Source organism: Stegodyphus dumicola, chromosome X1 (assembly GCF_044657685.1).
Source record: "Stegodyphus dumicola isolate Sdum_Otavi_A_Nest chromosome X1, ASM4465768v1".
NCBI lineage: Eukaryota > Metazoa > Arthropoda > Arachnida > Araneae > Eresidae > Stegodyphus > Stegodyphus dumicola.
This window is the reverse complement of record NC_140780.1, coordinates 107,464,716-107,482,384: the sequence shown is the minus strand read 5'-3', so window position 1 is coordinate 107,482,384 and position 17,669 is coordinate 107,464,716. Positions and strand designations below refer to the sequence as shown.

The 17,669-nt window shown below is 31.4% G+C and overlaps 1 protein-coding gene across 2 annotated transcripts in view; it reads left to right on the top strand.

Moving 5' to 3' along the window:
- Positions 1-17,669, top strand: part of LOC118195903 (trypsin-1-like) — a 122,856-nt gene that overhangs the window by 88,233 nt on the left and 16,954 nt on the right. For both annotated transcript variants that reach the window (XM_085807755.1, XM_035367242.2), the window contains exons 2-5: positions 42-145; positions 4,138-4,238; positions 7,165-7,243; positions 9,777-9,951. In XM_085807755.1, coding sequence (XP_085663881.1) covers positions 42-145; positions 4,138-4,238; positions 7,165-7,243; positions 9,777-9,951 — 459 coding nt within the window. The remainder of the gene's footprint in view (positions 1-41; positions 146-4,137; positions 4,239-7,164; positions 7,244-9,776; positions 9,952-17,669) is intronic.

Here is a 17,669-nt window from a genome sequence, read left to right as displayed (position 1 = left end):
AGGTGACTCAAGTGACTGTAACATTTGTTCTGTTTTTGCAGCTCTCAAGCTTTCGTCGAGTGAATGTAGCCAAAATGAATATAATGTTCTTTTCGATAAAATTGTTGGCGGAAGAAGTGCAGCAGATGGAGAATTTCCTTTTCAAGTACGTTTCTCAAAAAATATTTTTTTTCCTAGTTTGTAACGATCATCTAATTTTTCTTACATTTATTAAATTCAACCAAATTACTCACTGAAATATAATGAATTATATTTAGGAATTTGCTGCATGTGCATATCAGTTGAAGCTACAATGATATGTTAATTAGACGGTCCACTAGTATCAACTAAGGTTAGATGAAATTTCTTGAAGTGGAATTTCAATACAATAGATTTTTTTTAGTTCGGTCGGAAATTTGTAATTATTTGTTTTATTGTGTAATAACTAATTTAGCCTTAGCTTAAAAATCTGATCCAACTGAATTTCATAATCATCACATTAAAAATACTAGCTTGAATCATGCCACTATTGAAATATTCTCAATTTAAACCTCAAAAACCTTCAGGGATTTTACAAAACTTCTGAAAATGTATCATTTATTTTCCTCATTCATAAGTATAGCACATACAGAAAGAATGGTAAAAGAAGTAACTGAACAGCATCCTGTATTCACATTAACTGCATTTTAAATAGTTGCAATTTTATAATACATTAAAAAATTCATGAGGGCACTAGATGATATGAAGTGACCTAAAGAAATATTTAAAGTGTACCCCCAGACGGTATAAAAACATAACAGCTAAAAATAAAATTTATAAATTTATTTTTTATTAATATAAAATATGTATTATGAATATGATATACCTTTCTGAATTTTAATATTTGCGTACTGAAAGATGAATGCCATATCATGAAAATACATCGAAATTTCCAATAATCAAGCCTTTCAAACAGAGCTCACAGATGTCTATCTCTACTCAAAGATTAGATTAGGCTTTGTCATCAAATAAAATAGAAGCAAGTTTGCTCATTTATCTAGGCCAGATGTCTCAAACTGGCTGCTGTCGAAGCAATTTTAAGCGGCCTGCGAAGACATTTAAATATGTATTTTACGTTTTAAAAATTTTAGTAACCTGAAATTCGAGTTTATATTATTTTCATTTCCATTAAAGAAAGCACAAATAACATGCCAGAAAATATATAAAATGGAGCTAATAAATTTATAATGTGACATAAATCTCATCCAAAGATTTAATAACTTTTTTTCTAAGTTGTTGAAAGCTCACTTGGAAACTTTTGCTCTCAAATAATCGCTTTGTTTAGGAATACATTTAAATGTGAACAACTTTTTTCACATTTGAAAATTAATTTTAAAAAAAGACCCGATTGATCGATAAGCATCTACAATCTGTGGTGAAGATAATTTGTAGTAATTTTTCTCCAAGGCGACAAGTTTTATCAGAATTGAATTTCCATGAAGCAATTGTCTGACTTCAGCATGTTAGTATTAAAGTGATGAAAATAAGAATTTCATTTTACGTATTCGTAAAAAATAAACGTGTTTAACAATTTATTCCATATTAATTCCCCGTCTTTGTAATTACTTGCCACCCATGCCTTTTATTATGCTTCTAAGTATTAATTCTGAGTAAATCTAAAATTAATTCCTTTATTTTTTGCACTCTTTCTATAGCTTTAAAGCATTCCAAACCTGCAAAAAATAAAAATAATTTTTCTTAGTTATTTAAGCTACATATCTTAACTTTGCTAATTAAAAATATATTTGTATATTACGCGACGAATTACATGAATCTTAACTTTATTTCATCTTAAATTCAATTCATATTTATTATACACTTTTTTCCTGCAAATTACGTTTTGCTATAGCTTAAAAAGTAGTAAAGTTAATGAAGTTTTAAAGAAGAGCACTGCTGTCCAAATTTAAAACGCGCAATTTTATATTAAAAAAAGAGAGTTAAACGATATTTTAGAGATTTATACAGACTAGAAGGCTAATGAAATTTGTGCAAGTAACTTCAGCTTGGCCTTTGCATATATGCAAATTTTCATCATCTAATTATAGAGGATGTTTATATATTTTGAGAATGATTTCGATAAAGAATTTTGAAAATTCAAATGTTTTGGAATAAAATATTTTTCCAACAGCTTATTATTTGAAATCAGAAATAGCGTTTGCTACATCTAAATTTATTCTTCTTTCAAAACGTCGCATGTAAACAAGTTTAAAGCTATAGATTGAAGGATTTGCTTTTGCCCTTTCTGAACAGAAATATTCTTATTACATAGTTTAAAAACGTTGCGAAATGCATGGTATTAAAATTTTTAAGTACAAAATAAGCTACACCTATTAATCGGAAAGGGAAAAACTGTCATTTATTACTTCTACATGGAAAGACTCTAAGCGAATACCCTAAAAAGATACATATTGTTTCTAACGTTTCTAAAGTTAAAACGTTGTTAACGAGAGAAAATCTGCCGACGCAGAAATCAACTACAAAGTCTTTAACTATATCAGTAGCAATAATGAAAATATAATAAATTAAGATTTACAACTTAAAAAAGCCAAAAAACATAATGTTCATCAACTTTTGCCAAGGCATGTAGCTCAGTGTTAAAATAGACTCATCGCATTATCAAGACAAAATTTTAGGGAAGAAATTCCATTTCTTTATCCCATTGATTTTTAAAGAGTGAAACTTTCAAGTCAAAGAATTTAAATCAAGGCAAATCAAAAGGTCTACTTCGAAAACCTCCACTGTATTCCTTAAAAAAAAAAATAAAGACTGAAACAGATATTGCATATATACCTCTTCAATATACAACTATATTACTGTGAAACCCCTCAACGTTCCATCTATGGACTATTGTACCTCTTTCTTTTGAAAAACGTAATTTTTTTTCATCCTTTCTAAGCGCAAACCAATCACCATTGATGTATTCTGAAAAGTTATAACGATTAGCATATTTTGCAATTATTCAATAACGACCAAACTCTCGGTAGACATTAAGCAAATCATCACTAAACAGCAACCGAAACTTGAGAAGAGTGTAAAAAACCCTTTATTTAAAACTAAATAAACACAGAAAGCACAACTGATGCTTACAATACGGCAGTCACTTATGACGAGATTAAGTAACTGTAACTCAAATGTAAAATTTAATTTAAAGAAAGGCTTCACCGATCAGTTAACTCGAAGCTGGCTCAAAACTTACCGGGCGTGAAGATTCAGTACAGACGATATGATGCAAAGTGTACAAATCTTATCTACTCTAGCAACCTAGTAACGTGGCTTCGAGAGGCAGAATATGCTCTGTCTGACAATCTAAAAACCTCACCTTAAATACACGCGAATTAATTTGCATTCTGGCGGGAAAAGAGAAAGGAGAAGTTACAGTAAAGATTCAAAATATTAAGTACCTGATTAATTAACAGAAAGGAACCTTACAAAGTGGTGGAAAAGGAATGGAAATCAATACCCTGGAAATTTTATGAAAAACTATTTTATCAAGGAAATCACGGTGCAGACTTGTAATCCAGAAAGAACTATCAAATCAAACGTTTAAAAAAATAATCTTTACATTTTAAACATTAATTAAAAGACCCCAAAATCGTTCTAAAAATGCCTAAACACTCTCTATTATGTCTCACATATTTTTACCCAGTGGGGTTATATCTCAGATATCACAATTTCTTGGTTTAATTGTGCTGAAAATTGACTGAAAGCCTTTTTTAGTAGTTCCAAAGTTTCAGTTGAAGAACTCTTTGCATTGAAGAATTATTTCCCGTTTAGAGGAAGCACTATTGAACGCGGATCCTAAAGTAAGTAAAACTATTTCGTAAAGTTATAGGTGAAAAGGTGAGTAATACAGGACGTTTTATCACCTATGGTTCACTATTCCATTAATTTTGAAGTCCTCTTCCACTTTCTCGGGCTACAATTTTCGTGATTGCATAAATTCCCAATTTCTGTATTATGTGAGTAAAGCAGGTAAAAAAAAAAGCCATGTAAACTGCAACAGCCGATTTTTTTAGTTAATCAAATTTACATTTTTTAAATTTTGGTATCTACTTCTCTTGTTTTACCCTATGTTACAATTATTTTCTTTTATTATATTTCAAATGCATGTTTCTTCAGGCATCGCTGCAAAAGTTTTCGGCATTAGGATATTACCACACATGTGGAGCCGTTCTCGTCTCTCCAGATTGGCTGTTAACAGCAGCTCATTGCATACATGGGTAAGTAGATCATTTAGCAAAAATAAGTTATGAAACATATTTGCAGCAAAAACAAATTACATTCATCATATAAAATGATGAATGTGGTTTATGGCAGATACAGCTCTGTTAAAGAAGTAAATTAAAGCCTTAAGGTAAATAAGTCCTTTATTAAAGATTTATATTCTTAATAAAGCAAAACCTTTGTTTCTCCTCCCTATTATTGCACACTGCACATTTTATCTTCTGTATGCCGACATTTCAACGCATTAAATGCGGAATGAAAATTAACTTGATTCTGCGCATTAATTTAAAAAGAAATTTGATAATGTATATAAATTGTCATTAAACTAAAGCAGTCTTACTACCATACATAGGCTATCAGAGTAATTTCCCTTTAAATGTGTGGAAAAGCCACTTAGGCAGCCACAGTAGTGATAAAATTATTAATAATCCACGGTTTTACGCTTTCAATGATTTTTCAGATTTCCCTTATCTCTTTACGAATGCTGTTAGGTTATTTGAATATAGCAAAGCCACTTGCGCTGCCTGCCTGATAGGAAGGATGCCTTAGTGGAGAACTCTTTTAAGGTTAACTGGCTCGCCTTCATGTTACACATGAGGGACACCAAAGAAACCAAGCATACAGTCAACCTGTTCGGCCTAGGATAAACAGCCCAACCAGTGGTCGAGTGGTTAAGGCAGTTGAATACTGACAAATGATCAACATATTGATCCAGGCAAATGCTCTGGCTGCATGATTGGTGCCTGGAGTGTCCTTCATATGTAATGTGAATACGAGCCAGTTTTTTTTAGAAAATCCTCCACGAAGGCATCCCTCCCCTTAAGCAGATGCACTCGTACGCTTTGCCATATTCAAAAACACCTAACATAACCCATTTATGGAAAAAGGGAATAATTGTAACCTTTATCTATGTTTGATGATGTGTATTTCGTGAGGGTTGGGCTTATTTATAAATTTATCGGGGGGGGATGATATTATGTATTCCCTAAATATTGGATGCTAAAGCTTACTGGGACATAATTGGAATAGCTAAAATGTGTGATATTATTTTATCATTGCTATTGCAATAGATAAAATGTATATTGCTATTGCAAAGATGTCAACAAATGACCATGGCATCTACAAAACGTTGAATGTGACAGTAAAGTGGTGAGTGAGTAGAAATTGCCCCAAATATCTTCTATCTCTTCGCTTATTTATACTGAAATATGCCTTTCGTAAAAACGATGAAATTTCGTTTTCTATGAATTAACTCTAAGAATCCATCAACGAAAAAAAGAGCAACAACATTTATCTATGCCTGTAATGCCAATTTTTTTTTTATTGCTCTTTTTTTAAGACTCTTCCCCACCCAAAAAAAAAAAAAAAAAAAAAAAAAAAAAAAGAATGTTTTCTCTTGACTTAACAAGTGAAAATCTTGTTAGTCTTGTCAATACGTAGCATATAATCAAAAGAATATAATGGAGAAAACGAAATGTCTATTCAATTATTCAATCACAATTAAGCTGATAAAAAATGTTATAAAGCTGTTATAATTAAATAAAAAATGGTTGCTTTATTTCACCTATTTTTAATTATTTATGGTTTCCCAGGACTATTTAAAGACGACGACATACATTCGCATACAATTTAGCAGATGTTTACTGAAAAACTAAATTATCCATCATTTCCTGTGATCAATCCATTCGTTTGAATTAAATACGATTGCTTACCATGTTCCACTCTGACAAGCATATTTGATAATACCATGTACCTCTTATGTTTCTACAACAGATCATGGAAAAAATACTTCAAGAGAGGTATCATGCGAAATCGTAACATGCCAGCATATCTTTCTAGATATATCGCTCAGAAGGTCAACAGACAAGACTAGCGCTAAATCCTTTTTATAACATAAAAAATCTGGTAGCAGAGCTTGATGCTTGCTCAGTTAACCAGCTAATTAGCTCAGTGGTGCAACTTTACTTTATTGCAACCACCGCTGCAGAGCAAATATTTTTCTCTCTGTCTGTTGACTACTCTTGTGGAGTGGTTTTCTATGTATTCTGAGCAGTCTTGTTCCACCATGATGATCTAAAGAACTCTTATTCTTAGTTTTTGAAAGTCAATTTTTCGTCTATAATTTGCGTTACCTTCTTAACTTTTAAGCAGCAACTTTACCCGCTTTGATGGAAAATGCTGTAAAATATTTGCGCTTTCCCTTCCCCCCCCCCAAAAAAAAAAGAAAAGAAACGAGAAAAACTGAATTGCATTAAAAAATCAGAATGAGAATCTTTAAGCTGTTTGACAAGTGAGTCTGTTTTAAAGAAGTAAGTCAAAAACATATGTTGCAGATTGCTGTTTTTTCTGCGTAGGATTTTATCTTTTACATAACATAAGCCAAAAAAAAAAAAAAAAAAAAAAAAAAAGAAAGAAAGAAAGAAAGAAACTGAATGAATGAAATTCTTGATCGTCCATATCTATGCAATTGCTTCACTTCTGAGATATTTAGTTTTTAAATTACTGTAACTATGTTATATGTAATTAGCAGTAAAGTATTTAATAGTTTATAACCATTACAGGCTTGTTCATCAAACGACAGAAAGAAAGTAGAAGAAGAATATTCAGGACATTTTAAACATATCTTACTTTCTTATTTTAAGTTCTTTGTTATTACGCGACATATATCAACAGTGAGCAACTGGCATTATACAAGAAATTAATGCATGTGTAAAAAGATACTTAAAGAGTATTCAAAGCCGTTTACATTCTGATCATAACAGGAAATAATGTTTGATTCTAGGAACAATGTGTTATGATAAACTTACATTATAATTTCTAGTGAAATTCAGGTACGTTTTTAAACTTAGGTAGAACGAATTTTTAAATGTTGTTGCTTTATCACTTGATATTTAATTGCTAAACACCTTGCATTTTTTTTAGCAACTCTGCCAACCTGTACAGAATAATACTGGGTAGCAATTATTTACAAAATCCTCCTCCAGCTGAAAATATCTATTCTGTAAGTAAAAATTAATTAACTAACAGTCTTTTAATTTTTTTAAAAGCTTTTGCTTTGACAGCAGATAAATCACTCTTTAAAAAATAACAAATAAGAAAGGACTTTTTTTACGCATGATTTAAATTTTTGCGGATTTTTGCGTTATCAATGATAATTCATTTGCTTTGTGTATTGAAATACAACGTGTATGATTCAACGTACTTTCCTGCCCTTAATATTTCTCTAGTTTCTGTAATGCTGTGTTAGTTCTAAATATCTCTATATCTTATTCTACATATAAGCTCATATTGCTAGCATTTTTTTTCGGCGGAACAAAAATATCTCACACTTATTATCTTATCTCTGTTTACAAAAGGAGCGCAATGGCACATTAATGTAAAGATAGAAAAGTTAATAGATTGAATATAATTTAATGCCATAGTTTATTCCAAATATCTGCGTGTGTATCGCAAATATAAATTTTAAAACAGTTTCTTCTAAGATTATATCATAAGGGTTTCACATTTTATAATTTTTAGCTCTAAATGTAAAGTATATTTATTTTCCAAATAGCTTTTATTAAAATTCGATGTATAATTATACAATTTCATTCTGCCGCCCTGTTGGCATGGTGGTAAGAAAGCCCATTGCCATAGCCTTTGACCTGGATTCAAATCATGGAGAACGCACGGATATTTGTAAGGGTATACAGTGTCTTTGTGGCATAAGGGCGCTTAAAATACTGTCAAGCCGTGAATCCTTTCGAGAAGTTATTGATAGGGTAAGAGAAATGGGAGAGTCTCAGATCCGTCCCTCGATATTAAGACAAAACTTCCCTTTTCTTGCAAGTATAATTCGATTGCCCCCTGCGCTGCACCCTGAGCGACATTCTCTGTAATGAGATTGCCAAACAACAAACGGGGGCTGTTATTCCCGATGAATGTTTACTTATCAAAGTATCCGATAAAGTTGGAAAAAAAGCATAATTTCAGTGCATGATTTTGTGCTCTAATCAAAGTTTCGTCACGCGTGTAAAATACATATAACATCCAAGCCCCTTTCTCTCCTGCATCTGCTGATACAATAACTGCGTTTTCGAGGACTTGCTGTTTATTGCAATCCAAAATTTTCAAAATAAACTAAAAAAATAAGAAGTTAATAAGCTATGAGCTTAACTAAGCAGAAAAGGTTCTGACTAGTGAATTACAAACGTATTTTAAGTTTCTTTCTACAAGCATTTTCGATGATGTCCCGAAATATGCATGTACGATTCTGGTCGGTGTTTCCTTGCTTACACAGCAGTTTGATGAAAGCCCATTTTTATCGCATGACATTTATTGTGCTATCATCCTCTGAAAAGTATGTGACATTATACAGTATAAATGCAATACCTTTTGCATTTCGATACTATCTTTTGAGGATTAAGTTTAAACGCTAGAATAATGGGTTATAAATTGTCGCCCAGACGGTATACCGGTTAGGGGAGCCTACTATGGAACCGAAGGGCCCGAGTTCGAATCCCAGAGAAGACATGGATGTTCGAAAGTATGTCGCCATGCCGCACCGGCATGGCGGTGCTCAAAATATGCGGCAAGCCGAGAGTCCTCTCGTATGTGTGTATTGGTGAGAATGGAGAGGGAAGATCCCTTGGTTTCCCCCCCAGCGTGATCTCCCTCAAAAATTGGGGGTGGAAAAACATAATTCCAACCTCTCTTCAGAGTAGGCTCTGACAACTATTGTTCCATGTAATATGGACAAGACAACAATAATATGGGCTATAAATTAAATCTTAGGATTTTTTGTTTATTCCATAAATGTCGCCTTACACATAATATTGGGTATATCATGTACCCTTTAATCACTGACAGAGAGAGACTATTGCAATTCTTAGATTTTAAATTCTTTAAAATCAGAAAAAACTTGTAGAAATTAGGAAAATTCCTCTACAGAAGGTACATAAAATGTCAAGCAAAACTACTCACATAATTTCACTTTGGTATAAAAATCTTTGCATAACGATGTATTTTCTTATGAATTTGCTATGAGCACTGCGATATTATAATTTGAAAGATAAATTTAGAAATCTTATGTTCCCTTGTATAAGTGAAAGGTTGCAGAATCGGCAGTTTCCCACAGTTAATGCAGTAAGGCCAAAACAAGTGGACGATAACCTCCTGAAAAAAGTTAAACATAACATGACGTAAAAAATAAAAGATTAAGCGGCAGATTTTTAAAATCAAAATTTCTTCTGAGTGCAGTGGGTGTAACACATCGTTTAAACAAGTTATCAGGAATTTTAAGACACTGAAAAGCGCGGAGAAGTTAAACACGACATTCAGTTTTTTACCAACAATTCATCATTTTCATGAAGACGTTCATTAGAAAGTGTATCTTTATATAAAAACTGTTATACTTGTCGCAAAGTAAGTGTTATGTGATTAATTAAGTAAATCTTATGTGTTACATAAAATTAGTCACGCAACTTTAGGATGTGACTAATTTTATATGATATTTTTAGGCATTCATTTGAAATTTACGTTTTCGGCTTTTTCAGGTGAAAATGATTGTAATAAAACAAGGCTTCGATCCGGAAAACTACAATAATGATATTGCTTTAATACAGATAACTCCATCAGCACGACAGTTTGTTGATTGTGTTTGCTTATCAGACTCGCCTCCAGACAATAACATCACGGGAATAATTGTCGGTTGGGGAGCTACAAATGATGGTACGTATTCAGTTCCTTTCCAAGCTTCTTTTTTTAACTTTTTTGTTGCTTATTAGACGTAAATCTATTACACTTGATGATTCATAAAGTTTTTCACAAAAACGAATGTGTTTCTTGCATATCAGAGATAAAATGTCTTTGATATACTCCACGATATCAACAATGTAGAAACCATGTGATAAACTGATTGCAAATCTGATAGCATTTTCAGCTTTATTGAGCTGATTGTTCTAACTGTATTAAGTAATGTGAATGTTATTATAACACTGTGATAGGCCTAATTATTCGCTGCATTTTTGGGAATGAAAATTACATTTAAATACTGCCTCTAGCCATATCTATGGAAAAATATATAACTCTGTCTATTGCGAAATATAGACTACAAATCAAAATATCTCATTTTTAAACTTACAGTATAAAATACCTCGCGATAAGCAACTTAATGAGAAAATTCGGAAAGAAAAAAATGTAAAAAAATTAAGGTCCCCGTCCCCTAGTGGCGAGATGCTTGCATGAAAGTATTCTGAAAAAGTAGACAACTCAATTAGATGTAACAAATAATACTCTGATGTTCTTTGCGAGTATGAAATTTGACTTAGGGTACAGTGAGTTTCAGTTTAAAGTATTCTCTTAATCCAATAAAATCCGAATAAGATACTAATATTGAATACCCGTCGTTTTATTAAAATGCTTTCAAAAGCTTGACCCCGTCAACCTATTTACATAGGTAAGGGAGGTAATGTTTTCAATCCAAAAATTCGATAGTGAGTTTTCAGTGAATAAGCGCGAATTAAGATTCCATCACTCATTATAACTATTTTTATGATGATGTCTGTCTATGTGTCTATATCTGTGGGATGATTTTTTCATCCACGAAAACTCTTACATTAAACTTCCAAAAAGTTCATTTTTCCGTATGTAATCTTTTTGCATTCATATAAAGAGGTGATTAGTTTTTTTGGGTGGAGTGTGTTATTGAAGCCTTACAGGTCCTTGACGGCTGCACTAAAGGAAAAAAAAAGCACTAACTATTTTTACCCCTCTCCAACATATATACTACATACTTGTATGTAGAGGAACCTGTATACATATGTAGGGGGGTAGTGCTTTCGGTCCAAAAACTGGATAGTGAGTTTTCAGTGAAGAAGCACAGATTAGGGTTCCCATAATACGTTTTTATTACTTTTACAATGTCTGTTAGCCTGTTTGTATATATATGTGTGGGACGATTTAAATGAAACCTCCAAAATTTTCTTTTTCTCCGTATTTTTCTATATCCATTTGAAGAGTTAACTAGATTTCGGATAAAACTGAACAACCGGAATTGGTACTCTACAGGAAGCCCATAACAATCTGTAATGGAAAACCGGGCGTGATACCTTAATTGAAGCCTATAATATTTTCTAGCGGAAAACTAAAGTATTGTACAATATTTATGAGTTTTAATGTTTAAGGCTTTTATATCAATGGGAGCAACCTGCTAGATTTGGGCTAAAATTCATAAACCAGAAGTGATACTTTACTTGAAGCTTTGAAGAGACTCTCGTAAAAAATGATATTATAAGATAATCCAAAGCTTATCAAATTTGGTGTTCAAAATAGATATGTAACTGAGAACAACGTATTACATTTATAAGCATTAAATGTATTCTTAAAATCGCAGGAAGTGAAACGTTAATAAGCTCATTATTAAAAACGAGCTCTCGTAATGAAGTACAGTAAGACCCCGCTTAACGCGGGGGATACGTTCCATCAAAGTAGAGCGTAATGCGAAACAGCGCTAAACGAGGCTATCTTTACATGTAAATATTGGGGTTAGGGAAAGATGGCTAGGAAATTGGTTAGGTGTTAAATTTAAAAAGTATGTTTTTTTAATAAAAATAAAACCAAACATTTATTTCTTAAAGCCCAAATTAATACCACATTATTATTTCTTGCAAAAATTAAAACAATATATAAATAACAAAACGAATATTCTTAAAAAAAAAAACAAATAAAATTCTCAGTCATATTTAGTTAGCCTTCCGCGTTTTCAGTGTTCTGCCTTTTTGTGACAAAAGCATCTAATGTTGTTTGCCTTTTTCTTTTGCGTTGTTCTCTTAAAAGTTCTTCATAAACGGATAGAGCATCTCTAACACCACGCCTTACTTTTGAGCTCCTGTCAAAATTCGGATCATTTTCAATGAATTGATCCATTATTTCAGTTATGGTAGACAAACTCCTTTTTACAAACGCCATCGAAAGTTCTTTTTGCTCTTCTTCTGAATCACTGCTGTCAACATTTTTGTTTTCTTCTTGTTCAGTTAATTCCTTGAGCTCATCATTAGAAAGACCAGCCGCTGCTTCTTGAATTATTTCTTCGACATCTTCCACATTTACCCCTTCAAAATATGTCTGTACAATACCGCACCAAACAAGAAATACAAGTACACTCTTTCGGATATGTATTTGAAACCTATCGCTGCATAATATTTCGGGGAATCCCCGTATGCTGCGAGCGATTTCGTGGAATCCCCGGGTTGAAATAAAAGAGCGCTAAACCGAAACAGCGCTAAACGAAACAGCGTTAAGCGGGGTCTTACTGTACTTAAATATATAGTTTATTCGTGACTGCTGCGTCTATGAGCACAAACACGCATGCGCCATTCGGGCCAAGTTGTTGACAAAATAGGATGGATGGACATGAATCATGTAGTTGGGATTTTTTCCGTTCTTTTTTCCATGTTTACTTTTACTGAGTTCAAAGATCACAACTTAAGGAGGCAAATACTTACTTTTTAAGTAATTTAAGATAATATGCTAATCAATGTTTGTAATTAACTGTTTGACTGAAATCATCGCCAGTTGACTCATGGTACATCGCTGGGGTCCTCCATACTTTTACCTGAACCTGTATCTGGGTTTAATTAATGCATTTATTTATTTATATATATATAGTGGAAAATCTAAGTGTTTTCGAAGCTGAATTTTGTTATATATACATAATTTTATGAAAAAGAGTAATAAATAGCTATCATTGTGTAATAATTGTTATTATACTTCTTTAATTATAATATTATCCTGTATAATTTTCATTATTACATTATCATTACCTTGAATTATAATAAAATAATTATATATTATATATCATAATTTGACTTTTATAAAAATGATTATTCTAAATCTTATGTTTCTGTAAAAATATACTGTGCTTTAAAAATATGGATGATAGTATGAGCCGCTATTTCAGCCACTTCATAAGCAACAGCTTGTTTAGAAATAAATTATGTAGTTAATGTCATAAAATATTTTCATAAAATTCAAATAAACATCAAACGAAAGTTCTCAGTTTTAGACAATTCGATTTAAATGAAGTTAAAGTAAAGTAGCAGATGATAAAACGCCGAAGATACAAATTTACACTTAAAAATATTTTTTTCAAAAATGGAAGAAAAAAAGAAATTAAAAAAAAAAAATAGTTAAAAATTTGAATAATATCATCTATAATTTTAAAAAAATAGCTTTTCATATAGTATTAATAAATATTTATTACTCATCATTGAGGGAAGAAATTTCGTATAATTAATTCTCCGTAAAATTTTATTTGAAATTTAAGGTTAAAAATAGCTGGCAATTGACTGTAACAAAAATTCGTAAACCACATTTGGCGTTATTATCGCTCAAAAAAAAGATGCCAAATTTCAAAACGCGAAAATATGTAAAGTCGTGTATATCTCAGAAAATTTTGAATTAAAAAGTCTAATTTCTTGCAGGTATGCTTAGAAATACACATACTTTAAGATGATGGTAAAAATTTTATAGGTTATAATTCAATTTTTTTTTTCCAAAAATTTATAAAAATTATTTAAAAATAGAAATTTAAAAAATAAAACACAAAAATGGGTAAATTTTATTTGGAAAGAACCTTTTCGAAATGTGAAAGGAAAAATCAAAAAAGTTTAATAAAAAAAGAGATATTAATAAATATTTGCTAAATTCAATTAACATTGAGGAGCTAAAATTTTGATAGCTAATATTTTAAAAACTACTCGGCGATTTTTACAAAACTTGGCATTCTGGCATAATTTGAGTCGTAGAATCGAAATATGGAAAAAAATTGGTATGTTATTTCAGAAAAAGTCCGATTTCGTGTCAGAATAACTATGTTAGAGTAGAGCTATATATAAATCTAATATATATCCTAAGTCGCGCGTTCGAGACATGAAGAACGCAATTTGAATTTCGTCAATCGGCCCAGTAGAACGGGAGATATAAACTTTTTTTTTTTTTTTTTTTTTTTTTTTTTAGCAGTGTACATCCGTAGCCATTAAACATTCCTGTTTTCCCCCCATTAATCTTTGGATACATAAATATGTTATATTAATTTCTCAGGCCGGCTTTCGTTAATAATATTAATCTTGGAATAAATTCATGAACCTGAAAAACAAATTAGCTATATTATTAAATTTTCAGTACCATTTATATACGCTAATCACACTTCACATATATGTATGTTAAATATCGTTATTTCCTAGTCATAAATTTTGAAATTTACAAAGCCCTAAATCAAATAAAGGATTTTGAGAAATTAGTTTGAACTATCATTTATTTATTAGCATACAGTTTTGCCATTTAATTTCATCATATTTTTCAAAGTTTATAATGTTTGTAGCTTTTTATTAATTATAAAGCAATGTCCAAACTTTGTCTTGCCACGATATTCTTTTTTCATAGAAAAATATGCTTAATTTACGTGATAAATAAATTAAATATATTCTGTTTCAAAGGATAAAATTCTTGAAGCAGGTATTGAGATTATTTGTTACTTTACACTGGTTCAAAAATAAGTAAGAGTTTGAAGAAGAAAATCGTATATCCAACTGAGATTTAGAATGTATAATTAGTAAGAGACTTCAAAATTTTAATTTCTGCTCAGGCAGCTTTGCAACGTCGCCATGCGAGAAACAAAATAAAATTTTTTATCAATAAACACGTGTCTGAACTTTCAAGGTATGGCCCTCACAGGCTTCTGGCTGCAGTGTATAAAGGCCCCGAGGTGACACAAAGTTGTTCTTGCTCTTTCCTTTCGCTCTTTCTCACGCGATATTTTCCTTCCCCTTTTCCCCTTTTTAACGATCTAATCAGAGACGTGTGGTTGCTTTTCCTTTTAACTTCCTTCGAAGGCTCTTATATCATGTAGGATATATCATGTATTAGAAACTCATAGCGGTGCTCATACTTTTTCTGCTGAACCAGGAATTGCTAGCCTTCGCTTTATGTAGAGAAGCGACTGATATTACTTCGCTAAAACTATTTTTCTTTACTTTTTCTGTAAGCGGTTTCTATTAATATCACCAATACTTGCTCCTTCTGTCTAAAAAACTTACAAACTTTTCCGATTACACGCAAGTTACATTAATTTATTACTCAAAAATGCAAGCGCATTCAGGAAATTTTAAGTTTTGGTTTCGTAATATGGAAACTAACATTTTTCGTATTAAATTTAAAATAATAATAATTATTTATTACCTAATAAACTGTTCTCTTTTCTCATTCATTGATATATAAGTTAAAATACTTTTTTGACTTTGTTTTTACCAACTCTTACCTAAATATCAAATTACCAATTTAAATTTTCAAAGAAAATGATACCTTTATAAACAAAATTTTGTTAGATTCAATTCAAATTTCCTTTTAATATTTTTTTCCTCATTTTCACTATGCATTTTTACAATTTTTTTATTAAAACACTTTTTTAAATTCACGAGTTTTTTTGTTAAATGTAACAATTAAGTATTTAAGCAAAAACAAGAGTATTATTGTTTTAAAATTTTATTATGTAACATCACGGGATAATTCATGAAAGCATGATGCAACTTTGATGCTCTTTACCTGTGTATGAGGTTTATTTCTTAATTACGTTAAAAAGACGTGTATCGTTGAGTTACGAATTTGAACCAACCACTAGATACTGATTTAAAAAATAACAGTGAGGCTATGCCGAAATTAACATTGTGAATTTGAATTAGTCTATATGAATATGAGTAGTCACTATGTATATGAAATTAGGTATGAATGATTAGAAGGAAATGTTACGTGGATAACTTGCCTTATTAAATTTGGTCTGTTACTCCTATCAAACCCTTTACCCTTTTCCTACTGCCTTCAGAAAGTTATCACATCAGACTATATCTTAAATAAATCCGTTTATAATGAATAAAGCAAATTTGGACTATTTTGAATTTCAGATGGATAAAAAAACAGCCAATGCAGGTGAATCAAATATCACAAAATCCAAACTTTAGTACATTTAGAATGTCATCAGATGTTTTCAGACCTACAGGGATGGAAGCGGCTTATTCTTTGCCTTAAATTCAGCTATCATTAAACCTTAATTAAGTTACCTATTTACTCCGAGTATTTACCAATTTCTATCAACAGCTGAAAACATTTTTTCTTTTCTCCAGTCAGAGCAAACCGATTACACGACTATCAGGAAAAGAAAAATAGTCCTTCTCCCAAGTTAACTTGTTTTTTTTTTAATTGAATATTGCAAAATCCTTGAGGGTTATCCATTTAAGAGAGAAATGTATTCGCAGAGATTTTCCTTTGGTTTATTAATTCTGGCAAAGCATACTAGGGCTATCTGCCTAAGAAAAGGAATGTCTTTGGAGGACCTTTTTAGAGGAAACTTTGCTGGTATCTATGCTACACATGGAAAAAAAAAAAAAAAAAAGAAAGAAGTACGAAACGCCCATGCAGGCAGTCCGTTCGCAGGAATTCCAAATACCAGTGTTCAGCCACTTTATCGTTCAGCAGCTGATAGGCCCCTTCGAAGAGGACTTTCTAAAGGAATGATTAAAATTATTTAGATTAAGCAAAGAACGGGCTACCTGCCTCCTTAAGGGTCTTTCGAAGAACAACTGGCTCGTATTCGCGTTACTTAAGAGGAAATCCACAAAATCTTCCAAAAAAAAAAAAAAAAGCGGTCAAGCTACAAGTATTCAGTGATTTTGCTGTATGGCCGTCGATTGGCCTTTCTAAGGAAAACAGGGAAGGGGAAATTTCTGAAAAGACGACATTGACTATGTATTCCCGATAGCTGAAGTGTTCCGCTGTAATTTAGATTAATTAGAGCTGTAATTAATTAGAGTCAAAACAAACTACCTAAACTGGAATTTTTGTTCCCATGTGCATCATACCCCACATTAGTTTTGATGAAAGTATCATATATGAGTGGAGGTATGGCAAGGAATACAGTCAATTCCCGATTTACCCACCTTTAATTCAAAATCATGGTTAATCCAAGATCAGTTTAAAAGAAAGAAAAGAAAACTAAAAATAAGAAACAGGAATAGTTTCTATTATAATTAACAGAAAAATACTGTTAACATTACATTTTCAAGCAGTTCAGTCTGAAGAATAAATGCATTCTGTTACATAAATTAAATTGGTACTCAAAACAAAAAGAACACACTGTAAATTAAGTGAAAAATAAAGAACTAATATGTTATTGGAAATACGAAATACGATATAAATGACTGTGACTTCATCTGCTATCACTGTTGCCATCCTTTTTTTATGTTGATTGTCTGTGATTGCAATCCTTCCATCGTTTCCGCAATAAAAAAAAATAAATAAATTTAAAAAAAAAAACCTTGACTTTTTTAAAGATAGGGCCCATCTAATCCGTGATCCAGTTAATTCGCCTGTGGTTAATCGGTAGTTGATCGTAATAT